Genomic DNA, 14331 nt, shown 5'->3' on the forward strand with positions numbered 1-14331 from the left:
AAAGGCCCAGAGAAATCAGATGATTTAAGATCATATAATTAATTTGTGTTATATGTGAAAGTATTCTAGAAAGAAAGCAGAATTTTGGTAAAGTTATTACTCTTTGGTATCTTTAGGGCTAAGCTAGAGATATCAAGAAAATGTAAAAGAATGTAAAATCAGACCAAATTTTTAAAACCCCAGTTGTATGATATTTGTTAGAGTTCAATTATGAATTTTAAGATATCATTATCAACCAAAGGACTTGTTTACATGCATATGAGCATAACCAATGGACACAGACAGTAGTGGGGTGAGGGTATGTGCTGTGGGGGTGGGGGTGACTGGGGAGAGGTCAATGGGGGAAAAAGGAGACTCATGTGATACTTTAAACAATAAAGATTTTTTTTTAAAGTTATTTAACAAAAAGAAAAAAAGAGCTATATTAAGATATCATTATCGAAAAAGGCATTTTATTTTAATCTAGGCAAAAATAGCAGGAGTACATGTACATACTCCCAAAGGGACCAGAAACTACTAGTATGTTCCAAACCTTTCTTTGGTCATATGTCCTTCAACACAGCATCTGGCACCATACTAGACATTTCTGATTTTGTAAATATTTTGTGCTTTCGCTTTGGCCCAATAATTCTACTTCCGAGAGTTTATAAAAGGAACTAGTAAGAGATATATTCATCAGATGAGTAGCAAAGTTAGTCAATGTAATGTTATTTATATTGTCAAAAAATGTGGAAAACTACCTCAAATATCAAGTTGATTATATAAAACATTTAGTTATAAATAATATACACTACAAACATTTAAAATAATATTGTAGAGGCATAGTTCTTTTTCAGTGTTTACTTAAAACAGTATGTGCAATGATTCATTGTTCCTAGAAATGCATATAAGTGGTGGACACTGAAAGTTGAAGCAAATTATGTGTGAGTGGCGGGATCTCTGGTGATTTTAAATGTTGATGGGGCAAGTCTGTGTGTGTGTGTTTATAACAAATAGTAGGAAAAATCAAGAGAAAATTTTAAGGTAATTAATTCAGAAAATAAGTTACAATTATGTTAACAGAGGAAGCTTCACTGTCCAAAATTTTTGTACTTTATTTGTACTTTATCATCACAAAGTACATGATGAGCATTATTAATCCTGCATTCTTTTCAGCTAATACAGAGAATAATTAACTTAATGTTTCTGACTTATTAACAGAATACTAAAGTTGTTGATAAGGGTATATTTTTAAGACTGAAATAAAAATAGAACCATGTTCACAAATTTCAGATAAGCTATACGCAAGCCACTGAATTTTAAGAATTAAGTTCTACAGTCGGGAGAATTAACTTTGGAAGTAGATAGATCTCATTTTAAATCTTGGCTCTGCCATTTACTAACTTTACAAGTGTGAAAAAATATAAATGATGGAGTTCTGCATATCAAATGTGATCATATATAAGTCACCTAGTACAAAGCATGAACTACTGTTAGGAGCTTAACAAAATATAACTTTCACAGGCATCATTATCAACATTCTCATTATCTGGGTTGTACATTAATTAGCGCTAGTTCACAGGCCATACTTGCCAGCTGGACCCACAGGCCAGGTAGGTCTTAGAAATGTGGGGATTCAGAAATAAGACTTAGTTGAGCTGCTTGACTCAAAGAAGGACTAGGGCAGTTGTGGCTTCAGAAGTCCATTTGTGAAGTTACTGAAACCAGAGTAGTGATCATAAATAGTGAGTACAATGGCATATTGGCATTTTCCCACAGACAGGAGTAACCATGAGTTATAGGGCCATCTGCCTAGAGACGCTTTGTATATTTCTAACGATGATGATTTTTAGTTCCAACAGAGACACACTATTTTTTCTACCTACCTCTCTCTCAGTTTTAACTTGTTCTTTTGAAAAATATGAATAATTCAGTTCTACTTACATCATGGACTTAATCAGCTAACACATATAAAGCATTCTGACCACATAATGTTACATAGACAGTACATAATATTATTAGAAGGCAAAATGTAATTACCTAAATTGGTATTTTCTCAGGAAGTAGAACTAATACTCATTCATACTTGGTATGAAAATTCTTCTGCAGCCATTAATAATTGACATTGGAATATAATTGACAAATCTAGAAAGCTGCCAAATGCCAGGATATCTACACTAATATTTAACATTTTTTTCACATTGAAATTCTTTAGGTAGAAATAAACTTCCTTCAATATTTATTATATTACTTACTCCAAAATTGTAGACATAATTTTGTAGACTTTATTAGACATAAAGAAGACTGATAGTTTCTAGTGTCATTGTGACCATAAAATGAATTTTAGTGTTTGTTTGATGGATGGAGTACTGGGGAGACATGCAGTCCTTTGTCGATAGAAATAACCTGCATTTTAGGACTCGTGACCATATGGGCAATTATTTAGCTCATAGGGTCAGGATGGTTCATGCCCTCCGAAGCTGGATTCAGTTTTCAGGACATGGCATCTGTTACTTTCAAGCACAAAAAGTAATATATATGAAGTCTCAGCTTAATAAATAATTTTTTAAGATATTAAATGGTTTTCCTTTTAGTTTATTTGCCAGAAAATCTGGCACCTAATTTGAGGTACACTTCTAAGTACCCTGCAGAATTTTATGGCCTTGAGTTTTGAGTAAGTTAATTAATAAAATGAAATAATGTCATTATTGACTTCTAGAGAAGAGAAAGTGTCAATGGCTACATAGTAAGAAGACATTTTTTCTACCACAGTTCATTTTTGCCTAGTTACATTTGGGCATTTGTAGTATCTTTTAGACATGAATATGCATGAGACGTAAAGCTTACCTTTGAGAAGCTCTAATCTGATGGGGGTAGGAATGGCAAATGCCTGTCACCTAAGAGGGGCTGATGGTACCAGAATGGAAATGCAGTCATGGGGCTTTGTGGGTAGGTAATTCCAACTGTGGTGGCAATAACAGAGAATTTCACATATCACTAAATTTAATTCAGAAGTTAATCTAAACTACTTGGCAAATATATTTTCTTCTGATGTGATCGCCGCCCTGGTGTTCACTGTGTTTCCATTTTCTCTTTTAGAGACGCCCAAGCAGATGGCCTGCGATGAAGTTTCGAAGAGGTTCTGGCCACCCAGCCTATGCTGAAGTTGAACCAGTGGGAGAGAAGGAAGGTTTTATTGTATCAGAGCAGTGCTAAGATTTCTCGGACAGAACAGCACCAGTGCTGGCTTACAGGTGTTAAGACTAAAACCTTTCCTATACCATTAAGACAAAAAAAAGCAAACACACACACACACACACACACACACACACACACAGGGAGCCCTAAGCTGCTGTAGCCTGAAGGAAACAAGATTTTTTGGACAAGCCCAGCCCAGGAAGGGTAAGAGAAAAACTAAAACTTATAAAAGCCACCATTTACCACTGAACATAGAATTCCTTTGAGGATGGCATCTATAGTTCACCCAGAACATCTCGCGTGGACTTCCCAGAATTATGACAAGATTACAGTGCCATCGGCTTAGGTGCAGGGTTGCAAAGGGATCGAGAACAAAAACACTAATAACAAAGCTTTGGTTCACAAAGGATCTACACCTTTGGTTCATATACTCTTCTCCGATGTCTCAAAGATAACTGTGTTCCAAGGCCGGAACCCTTCCACCCAAAAGAGCAATGATGAATGTCAAGATTGCTGAGAAAAATAGCTCACGCAGGAACAACACAAACACAAAATAAGAAATTTTCTATCTTTTCATCAGACGTGTGGCCAAAGGATTGTGTTTTTTCTGGTCTACATCCACCTGTTCCAATAGGTTCATTACTTTATAGGATGAACCTTTTATCTGCACAGGAGGTTTAAACTATGCTTCCCTCTTCCTTGTTAACGAATGCCCTTTTATGAGCTGTGGTAGAATTTCCAACCTGTTGGCTAAGGATTAGGAAAGAGGGAGTAGCAAATGAAGCTTTCTATTCTCGCTCCTCAGAATAAAACTTGATTTGCTTTACGAAGCATTGCCTCCATTTCCCAACTGTGAAGTCCTATGAAGCCACAGTTGCTCTTGGCTGAAGGAAACAAAAGGATGAGTAGTTCCTTAATTACTTTTTAAACAAAAATGTTAAGGGATTCTTAGTATATGGGTATTTTTTACTTTTTGCTGTTTCAGTACTAAAGGCCCATTTCATTGTCGATTCCCTTCTAAGAAGCCATTCAAGTCAGCATATCCCTGGTGATAAAAAAAAAAGAATGAAAGAACCCTGCTGAATCATACAGTAATTTTCTTTAAAGCACATAGTAGTTACATAAATATATATAAATATATTTTTCTTTATAACTAACACAAGGCAGGCTCTTGTGACTCTAAGAGTGCATTTTTGTCATGAAGACAAAACAAATGCAAGGTGCATTACTGCATACTTCCATAGAGTTGTAAAATAATCCTTAATATTAGAATATTTTTATGTCACTTAGCAAAAGTGGTTCAATTGGTTACAATGCCAATCATTGTCCTGCCTATTTGAGCCACCTTTCATTCATATCGACTCCTTCCCTCCCTGGCTAAATAAACCAGATGCCCAACACTCCTTAAATGGAGCTGTCATTTGCCCTGTAAAGAAAATCCAGATCTTGAAATTTCCCCCTGAACGAAGATAGAAAAGGCATCCTTTTGAGGAGGAAAGTGGCTAATATCCAAATACTGAGCTCCTAAAGTTTAAATTAAGGTACTGTGTGTACAACTTCATCACATCTTGACCCATGAAACTTACATCCTGTGCCAAGAAGCTGTTGGTTTTGATAGGGTACAATGTCTACCATTTGCAGATTCTGGTATCAAGAAGCAGAGATCTCTTAAACAGCACCTCACTAACAGCTTAACGTCTTGTACACAGTGTCTACATTGAATGACAGCAGCTCACTAACAGTACCGTATTTATCTACACAACTGTCTCATGTAAACTAATGCCATTTTCCATCCCATGCAGTTTGTTTTATATTTTTAAGTATCTGTTGAGGGTGGTAATTTTTTCCTAAGTACTTGGTTCATAATTGCAAAAAAAATTGACAGACAAGGTGATTGAAGGATGTGATGACAATCTCTCTGCGTAGCTTTGTTCAGTTTATATGAACTATCCCAACTTATTTTTTTGTGGAGTAGGTTTGATCAGATAGCGATAACCAAATGACTTGCCAATGTAACTGGTGCAACTGGTATTCTACAAAGACATAATGGACACTTAGACGATTCCTTTTAGGATAAGATGATGCTTCTTTCACTAGCTTATGTGGTAGGTGTGGCTTCTCACAGCAGTTGATTGACAGTTATATAAACCCTGCCTATATATCCAACTTCTTACACAACTCTTTGAAATAGCAATGTTATCTTTATACTCTCCCATCTTTCTTTTAAAAAAAATATATTTTATTGATTTTTTTACAGAGAGGAAGGGAGAAGGATAGACAGTTAGAAACATCGATGAGAGAGAAACATCGATCAGCTGCCTCCTGCACACCCCCAACTGGGGATGTGCCCACAACCAAGGTACATGCCCTTGACCGGAATCGAACCTGGGACCTTTCAGTCCGCAGGCCGATGCTCTATGTCTATCCACTGAGCCAAACCGGTTACGGCTCTTCCATTTTTTATTCAAGAGAATCGGCCATTCTGTAGAAAAACATAAAACCCTCTGAATTGTTCAGTGAACTAAAGCACCAAGTGATAGATACAACTTTTTGAAAGGAAAAAGGCTGCTGAAGTGTGGGAAAGCTTCCTAACAGAATGACGACTGAAGGGTGGTGAAATGTTTCTGTTGAGCATGAATCCTTTAGTGGCCAGGGGAAAGGCTGGCTGAATCCCTTTTTTTCATGAAATTTTCAATCTATTTTATATGTCTCTGTTTCCTTCTTGGTGACCATTTATTGAAACAGAAGAGCAGACATACACGAAGTTTCGGGAAATTCAGAATAGATGCTGATACTTTGAACTGTACATATATAATATATTAAAAAGGACACGTCTGTACACTGCTTAATAAACTATGAGCATGGAGAGAGAATCACAATTTTAAAATTAAAAGTAGCAAAGGAAAACATGCAAACTTCTGCAGAAATCAAGTGAATGGTAATATACAGGGAGTTAGTTATTCATCTTCATTATTTGCAAAAATAATATTCAATGATTACATAAAAGTACTAAAAGTCAAGAAAAATACTTTAACTCAGATAGCAGTGACCACAATGTTGGTTTGTTTATAAAGGGTGTAGACTTCCAGATATATTAACAAATGGAAAACTAAAGATACATGATAACCTACACTTTGCTCCAGTTATTATTTTAGTTCAAGTTACCTAGGGCATTTGTTAATCTGTCACATGTAGCTTCTAGAGCTGGCTGTCCAATCTTATATTCCCTAGACAAATGTGGTTATTTGAATGTAAATTAATTAACATTAAATAAAAATTCATTTCTTCACTCACACTAGTCACATTCAAGTGCTCAGTAGCCACATGTGGCTTGTCGCTACCATGTTGGACAATACAGAATCTCCCTGTCGTCACAGGAATTCTATTATGTGGTGCTACTGGGATCTTTCCTTCCAGCCCCCTCCCTTGAGAAAAAAAGGAGAAGGATAACGAAGATTTGGTAGTTCTTAGCTAAACTAAGCATTTTTATTTCAGAGCGGCATGATGGAATAATGAAAAAAAATACCAGCTGATACAACTTTGAGTGTCCACTATGTTATTTTGGCAAAGTCACTTTAATCTCCATGAGTCAGAGTTTGCACTTTGGGAAAATGAAAATATTTGCATCCTATCTTTCCTGCAAGATGATTATTATGCAGATTGACTAAATGTACAGTCTTTTAAAACCATATGTCAGTGCAACCCAAATAAAGCACGGCTCTTGGTTCAGGACCAGCACACATTTGCATTCAGGAAAAAAAGTTCATCAATACACAAAGCATTCAAAGACGATGAGATCAATACATTTCTTGAAAAACTGCCAAAGGAGAATACTTTCAAAGCAGACACAAATTACTTAGGTTTCTCTTTGCCCATCTTAATATTTTCTCTTACTAATTCCTCTACATGACTTCTCTCCCAACCGTCTGTCCTCTCCCACACCAAAGGCCTCTATGTTCATACTTCAACTGGCTCACTTCTTTATTAAGTAGAGTCATTAGCATCTCTAGCTTCTTCTAATTTCCCAGTTTATTCTTCACAGCAAAGGGAGGCTTAGGAGCCGGCCAGCAGGCTTCCCTTTAGAAGGAAATACCTCAAACGCAAATAACTTTAAATATTTTTTATCCCCGTAACACAAATGTAAGGGGCTGTCACATTAAAATATAAATATGTGGAACTTAATTTTAATTGTAAAAATTTGCAAATGAAGGCTATATATTGCATAAAAAGAATAAAATTAATTTAAATTATGCTAATATGCAGATGATACATTTTCTCAGATGAGTATAATTTATTAAACTGTTGGCAAAAAAATCTTCTTATTTCCTCATTCGGAAGAAGTATAAATTTGGTGAGGGTCCTAGGACTTACTGCATATTTGAGAAAAAGTTTTGCTATAAGCTATGTTATGGTTCAAGACACATCCGTTCCACGATGAGAAATGAATATTTAAGTAAGATTAATTGAAAAATATGTCCTGTGGTTATGGTTTCTTGCTCCTGTAAAATGTTATTTTGCTTTGTATTTCTTCAGACATTTTTCAGATATTTTATTACTTTATGTGCTTTACTAATTTCAAAAGATTGCTCCTGCTTTTTCCTTCTCATCCCTGCCCCCACTCTTGGCATCAGCATCTGTATGCCAGAATCATGGGAGGTCGTCTAATTCAACTTTTTCATTTCACAGATAAGAAAATTGAGTCCAAGAGAGAAAAGTAATTTTCACATTGTCATAACTAGGTCTTGAACTTGAAACTCCTGTCAGGTTATTTTTGTTCAAGTTCTCCTTGTCCATACTCCTTTGTCGGCAGGTAAGGTCAACCAAGCATCTCAGAAGGCACAGTCCTTCTAAATTCTAGCTTTATGTGCTGTATGACTCTCTACTCTGTCCTGTAGAACAGTGGACCAATCTTCCTCTATCATGTTGCTGTTTTCAGAATGGCGCCATTTTAATAACAGTCTGTGGTTTCAAGTTCTAGCTATTACAGGATCTTTGTCTGGGTTTGCAGGTTCCTCCCGCCTCCCCACTCCTACCTGTTACTATCTAAGTTAACAATACTATTTCTTTTTGCCATTTAAATTTTTTCTGCCTTTGTTTCATTTCTTCCCCAATGTACCTGAAAATGAATGATATTCATAGCAGGTTTTCTTATCATTTATATAATCACAATTTTTATTTGCTTTCTAAACTGTCTGAACTTTTTTTTGTCCTGAGAAGGTTTTTTGTTGTTGTTGTCGTGGGTTTTTTTTTTTTTTTGAGCAAATATTATGAGGTCTGCAGCATTACCTATTACATATATACTCATACTACATTGTGTTTGTAAAGCACTTTACATTTTAAAGAGCACTTTCATTCATTCCTTTATTTGTTTATTCATTTAACCACTCAATCAACTTAAATATTTATTGAAGATCTTGTGGCATATAGTAATAAATACAAATAGTGATAATTGTTTGTAGTATGGCAAAATCCTTAAACACAATTTGGCAAGAAGGTACGATCAATATTATTTCATTATCCAATTCCAATTTTCGATCCTATTTAGATAAGGAACTATCAAGTATTTGCCTGAAGAATGTTTATGAAAAATGGGACATCGTTGCATGCACATCTGTGCTGTTTGCTCTATTTTAAATAATGTGTTAATTTCATTAATGAGAAGAAAATTATATATCCAAAGTTGTGCTGGACACAGAACTTTCCAGGACACTTGAATTCTTTCTGACTAAGCATAATAGTTCACCTTCTTGCACCAATATCTGTTGCATTTTTTAAAATTATCAACATCGTATTTTTTAAGATATTCCAGAAACACCAGTGTATCGGAGAAGCATTTGCACTTTAGATGTGTGTGGCTCTTTGTCATTTATCAGACCATCTCAAGTGTCCTCAGCTTCAGCACTGTTGACACTTTGGGGCTCATTAGTCTTTGTTGGGGAGTAGGGGTGGAAGTCCTCCTGAGCATTGTAGGTTGTTTTGTCAGTTTCCAGAGCTTCTATTGACTATATGCCAGGAGTGCGCTCTCTCTCTCTCTTTCTTTCTCTCTCTCTCTCTCTCTCTCTCTCTCTCTCTCTCTCTCTCTCTCTCTTTCTCTCTCTCTCTCACACACACACACACACACACACACACACACACACACACACACACACACAAAACAATGCAGTTGTGACAACTAATGTCCCCTGGAGGGATTGGGAAATCTACTGAATTAGCTAGTGAGCAAAATATATCAGGATAAAAAAAGGAAATTTTCTGTTTCCCTTATCACTTAATGTTTATCATAGATAGGTTTCCATTTACAATAAGACTTGGAATCATAAACTCTTTGCATTAGACGGGACTGTAAAAAGTCACTATTTCAGCCACAACCCAACATCATATCCTCATCTATTTCTCCATCTCTTGACTTTACAAATGTTTTGGGAGAAGATTAGTAATCTCTGGAAACTTGGAAACTTGGTAGCTAGAGATTAGGCTGTTTGGCAGTTATGTTTGCTGCTATAACAGCTACTGTGGTAACATTTGCTTCAGTTTGTGGACTTGCTGTAGTATCTCAGAAACTGTAGTATCTCAGAAACTGTAGTGTCTCAGAAACTGTAGCATCTCAGAGACTTTGCTTTGAGGTGTTTTCTTTTGGTCACTTCACACATCTACAAATCTTGTTCCTTTTATCTTTAGCTTCCAAACATGCAGAGAAGTTGAAGTTCGGCGTTTCTAATTTTAAGTATATCTGGATGAGGTTTCTATTTCTGATGCTGATTTTTTTTTTTGGAGGGGGGCCCTCTATGGGGGCAAAAACAAAAACAAAACATTTGACCGTCCCAAGTAACTGAAAATTGGGAGTTTCAAGTCAGGCCAAAGTTTTTACTAATTTGATGTGCCTTATGCCAATTTTCCTGTAGGATCAGTCATTTCCTATGTATAAATCTGAATCCCATCCGTTTGTACTTGTGTCTCTTCTGCACCAATTAAAATACCTGGAGAAGTTATACAAAGTCAGCCTCTTGATATTCCCACAAATAACAACAAACGCCCAACTGGAATACCATGTCTCCCTTTATTCCTTTGCTAAAAGACCAACCAGACTTTGAAAGCATTCATAATTATTGACTACAAGTTGCTAGTATGGACACACAATTGAAAGCCTTCTTTGCAAAGTAAGTCTAAGGGTATAGAATACTGACAAGTGAGCTCTCATAAGACAATCACGGAAATCAGAAAACCATAACCGAGGAGAGCCTCAAGTGTATATATAATTTTCTACTCTACTACTGTTCTATCAGACAATATGGTGTTACTTAACATTTTGATTAAGTGGATATTCAATTTCAAATTAAAATGTAATACCATTGCCTCGTTATTGCCTCACATAACTTTTAAGCTATTTAGTGCCCACTGTTCTCACAATGATTATTGCCAAGAAGTAAGGTGGTAATTATGAGAGTAAAGTTACCTAATTTTTTGAATCAAGTCTCCCTAGAAGTTTGTGAATTACATCATCATTGGCTTCTCAATGTTAATTCTTGTTAATTTCCAGATCACTGTCTACACTGAAAGATTTATGTTCCTTTAAATCCAGAACAAAAGGCTGGAAAAAATAATGCAAACCATATGCTAGTACTCATCTTTTTCTAATTTCTAAGATTTATTAGCATTTGAGAATTACTAAAAGAAATTCTCTCCTAAGGAAATACAGTAAAAAATTTTGATGTGCCATGTTGATTTTTAAACATAGTATCTGAGTCCCCAAGCATTATAAAACTATGTATTTATATCTCTTATTCATCACCCAGCTAAAAACCTATTGTGCCTATGGAATAGACACATAGCATGAAACTAATTTTAGAAGTTTGCTATGTGGGGAGAGATAAAAACATAGGAGTGGGTGGATGGGGGGTAATTCAGAGAAAAAATAAATATCAAAATATTCTACCAAGCAGTTTTCAACTTCTTCAGAGCAACGTGCAAATAAATATTCAATTAGGTTCAGCTCAAATTTAGGTCATTCCGATACTGGAGCACAGATCCTGTAAATTATGCTAGAAACACATGGCATACAGAAAGCAAAGGATGCCCCTAGCTCCTCTAAAACTCAGCCGTCACCTGCCTGTACTTCTATGGCACTCATTATAAATCGCTGAGGCCTTTGCTGTAGGGAGTTGGGTTACTTACGGTCAGGGAATAACCAGAAAAAGACTTGTATTTATCTTCCTGTGACTTACAAGGAATGTTCTTTGGTTCCCTTATCCCAGGAACCACAAGGGAGCCAACCATACCCAGGCAATAAGATACAATGAAAACAGAAGTAACTTTTCTGAGGAAAAGATAAGAAAGGGAACTTTCAACTATGACCCCTAGCTGGATCTCTATGAAGTTTGACCATCGCAGGACCCAGACTCAAGGAATATTGTCTAGACACTGTAGTCGAGTCTAAGTCATCATTTTCAAGGTGTTTGAACAAAAATACACTCAGTTTGTCATATTAGTAGCAGGGCAATAAATTCTCAAATTAAGTGTCCTCCACCAGGCGACTCTGAAAATACCATTATGTGAAATCAGAGCTTCTCTTGCTAAGAAATGTTAAAATAATTTTAGGTCAATGAATTAAGTTTCTTTAGACACAGACATTTTGTATATATTACTACTAAATTCTGGGGCTCTGTCTGACAGGGTTCAGTTTTTTCAGAGGTTGGTCAAAACAAATCTTTCATTTACCTCATTTGGGGTATTTGGACAGTGCCTGGGAAGTACATTATTTTCAGGGGGGGAAAAAGACAGCCTTTTTTGCATGCCAGCAGGGATCATGGGAACTCCCAATGCCAGGAATTTACTACTGTTTCTGGTAATTCTGCTTGTAGTAATTTGAAATGTTGAAGTGTGAAAGGAAAAGTTGGACACCCAGGGGGCTGTCTGTGTTTTATGCCAGTTGCACCAGCACACAGAATATTTGTAAATGCCTTTCGAAGTGGGCATAATTGTCCCCTTTGTCAGGATCACAAAGCCCACTGTGGTGCTGCTGAGAGAGAACACTGCGGGGGAAATCTGACCTTCTAAACTCAGTCAGCCTCAAACAAGAGGAGAGCCTGTGTGGGTGAGCACAGCACATTGCAAGCTAGTTTCTCACTGTTTTCCATCAAATCAAGGACATGCTTTTCAGGTGAAGGTTAATTTTGCAGAGGTTTTCCAAAACTGAATTTAATACAGTGCTTGGAAAACTGAGCATTTTGAAGTTACTCCAGTCCTCTGGGCATCATTTTTGTTTCCTTTTCTATGTTAATAAGACATTCCAAGGCTGAATTCTTCATGAAAAAATAACATACGCATATGACCTCATGCTTGATGTACCTGAACCTGCAAATGTAAAAATGATTGTATCTAAATTTGCACTAATGGTGTCTGATAGCAGAAGAGGTGTGATCTCTACTGAAATCCAGTTTAAATTCCGTAATTCAGATGCTACATACTTCTGCAAGCTTCTTGATTATTTTCACTGTAAGAAAAATTATCTAAGTTTGAATGTATTTCCTTATAGTTCATTGATTTGCTATCTAAAGATCCCTATGATTGCAATAATTCATTAAGTGTTCTTTACACAGCTTCTTAAGTCAAGTTTTTCTATAGTTCTTCTGGTCCTACTTACACTACATGGGAAATCTTTTTCTTTCCCTGGTAATAATTTTGTAAGAAAGCCAGTGTATCGACCACCATCGTGACAGAATTCATCTTTAAAGGTCTGGAAGCAGGTGGTGACCAATTGTTACCTGTGTTTTCTCTGTTGAATGCTATCTTCAGAATTAAATCATGTTTTGTTCTATTTTTTTTCACTTTCAGTTGAAGTCAACAAATTTGGGATTTTAGAAAGGGGAGAAGGGAACAATTTGTGTAATACTGCTGTCATATTTAACTACATATTAAAAACAATAAATGATCATTTTGTTTTAATTTCTTAAATGTGTTTACCCTTGTCTTTCAACATATTTTTGTTTCATTTCCATCTTTGGTTTTAGAAACATTTTACCTGTTGCAGAAGACAATCAGTGAAGTGTCCAGAGCTACAGGATAAGGACACACAGGAAATCCTTTTTGTTCTGAGCCTGTCCTACTGAGGGTGCCAATACCAACTAGAATGAGCTGTAGAAAATGAAGGACCTAGAATGGCATCGATGCAAATGTGTGGAGACTTGATCCCTGTCCACAACCCACAGAGCTCAAATGCTGAGCTCTTCTGGATCAGAGAGTTGAGTTTTTAGCTGGCAGTTTAAATCCTAATCCTGGAATAAGTCAGGGTGTTTCAGTTCAGCTTTTGTCTCTGTCACTCGTCTTGGTTTATGAGCTCCAATGAGTTTTCAAATGAATTATTGAAGTTGCTCAATTATTCCATCCCCTTTCCCAAACTGGAAATGATTGTATGTATTTCTCAGGGGCTGTTGGATGTGTGCCTCAGCTAATTTACGTAGAATGTCTGGAGTGAGATGTTATGAATTCCAAATATTGTTTCCCTGTTTCCTCATCCATTACTATTGAACTATCTTTTTAACAACACCAAGTACATACAGTCCTGAACCCAGGGCCAGGAAGTAGGTGCCAAAAGCTGGGGAGAATTCCAGTCAAAGATTGAGCAATTGCTCTGTCCAACTCAATTCTGATTTTTTAAATCTTACCCCTTTGTGGATCTTTTGGACTATATTCATTATTCTTTGATATCATGGAGTAAATTCAGAACTGCAATTGTAAATGGTGTGAATTGTCTTTATGATGCCAAAAGTGAAAAATTACTGATGCAAGACATGCAACTCTCCCTAGCAATAGAAAAAGAGTAATGCCAGAGCTTTTAAAAACCATAAGCATTTACCATTTCATTAAATAATGCAGGGCAAATAAAAGTGCTAATGGCAATCATACAACTTTTAAATTAGCTGTAGGTGTATCTCCAATGAATCTGGAGACCACGTCTTCTCCTCACTGGTCCTTTATTTCAGAATCAGAACTCTCTGAAAGGTACTTGGGAGTGTTTTCCCCTTGTTTTAGCAAGCATTTATTACATGTCTAGCCTGTGCTATGCAATCTGCTTGACTACAAGGCTAAAAACAAACAAACAAGGTCCCTGCTTTTAGTTATTCTACAGTATAAGAGGGAGAGACAAACATTTAAACC

The 14331-nt window shown here is 36.3% G+C and overlaps 1 protein-coding gene across 2 annotated transcripts in view; it reads left to right on the plus strand.

Moving 5' to 3' along the window:
* PLXDC2 (plexin domain containing 2) overlaps positions 1-13128 on the plus strand; it is a 425945-nt gene extending 412817 nt beyond the window's left edge. For both annotated transcript variants that reach the window (XM_059660677.1, XM_059660673.1), the window contains one exon: positions 3079-13128. In XM_059660677.1, the coding sequence (XP_059516660.1) occupies positions 3079-3195 (117 nt within the window). In that variant the 3' untranslated portion in view covers positions 3196-13128. The remainder of the gene's footprint in view (positions 1-3078) is intronic.
* The last annotated feature ends 1203 nt before the right edge of the window (positions 13129-14331 follow it).

Source organism: Myotis daubentonii, chromosome 1 (assembly GCF_963259705.1).
Source record: "Myotis daubentonii chromosome 1, mMyoDau2.1, whole genome shotgun sequence".
NCBI classification, from domain to species: domain Eukaryota; kingdom Metazoa; phylum Chordata; class Mammalia; order Chiroptera; family Vespertilionidae; genus Myotis; species Myotis daubentonii.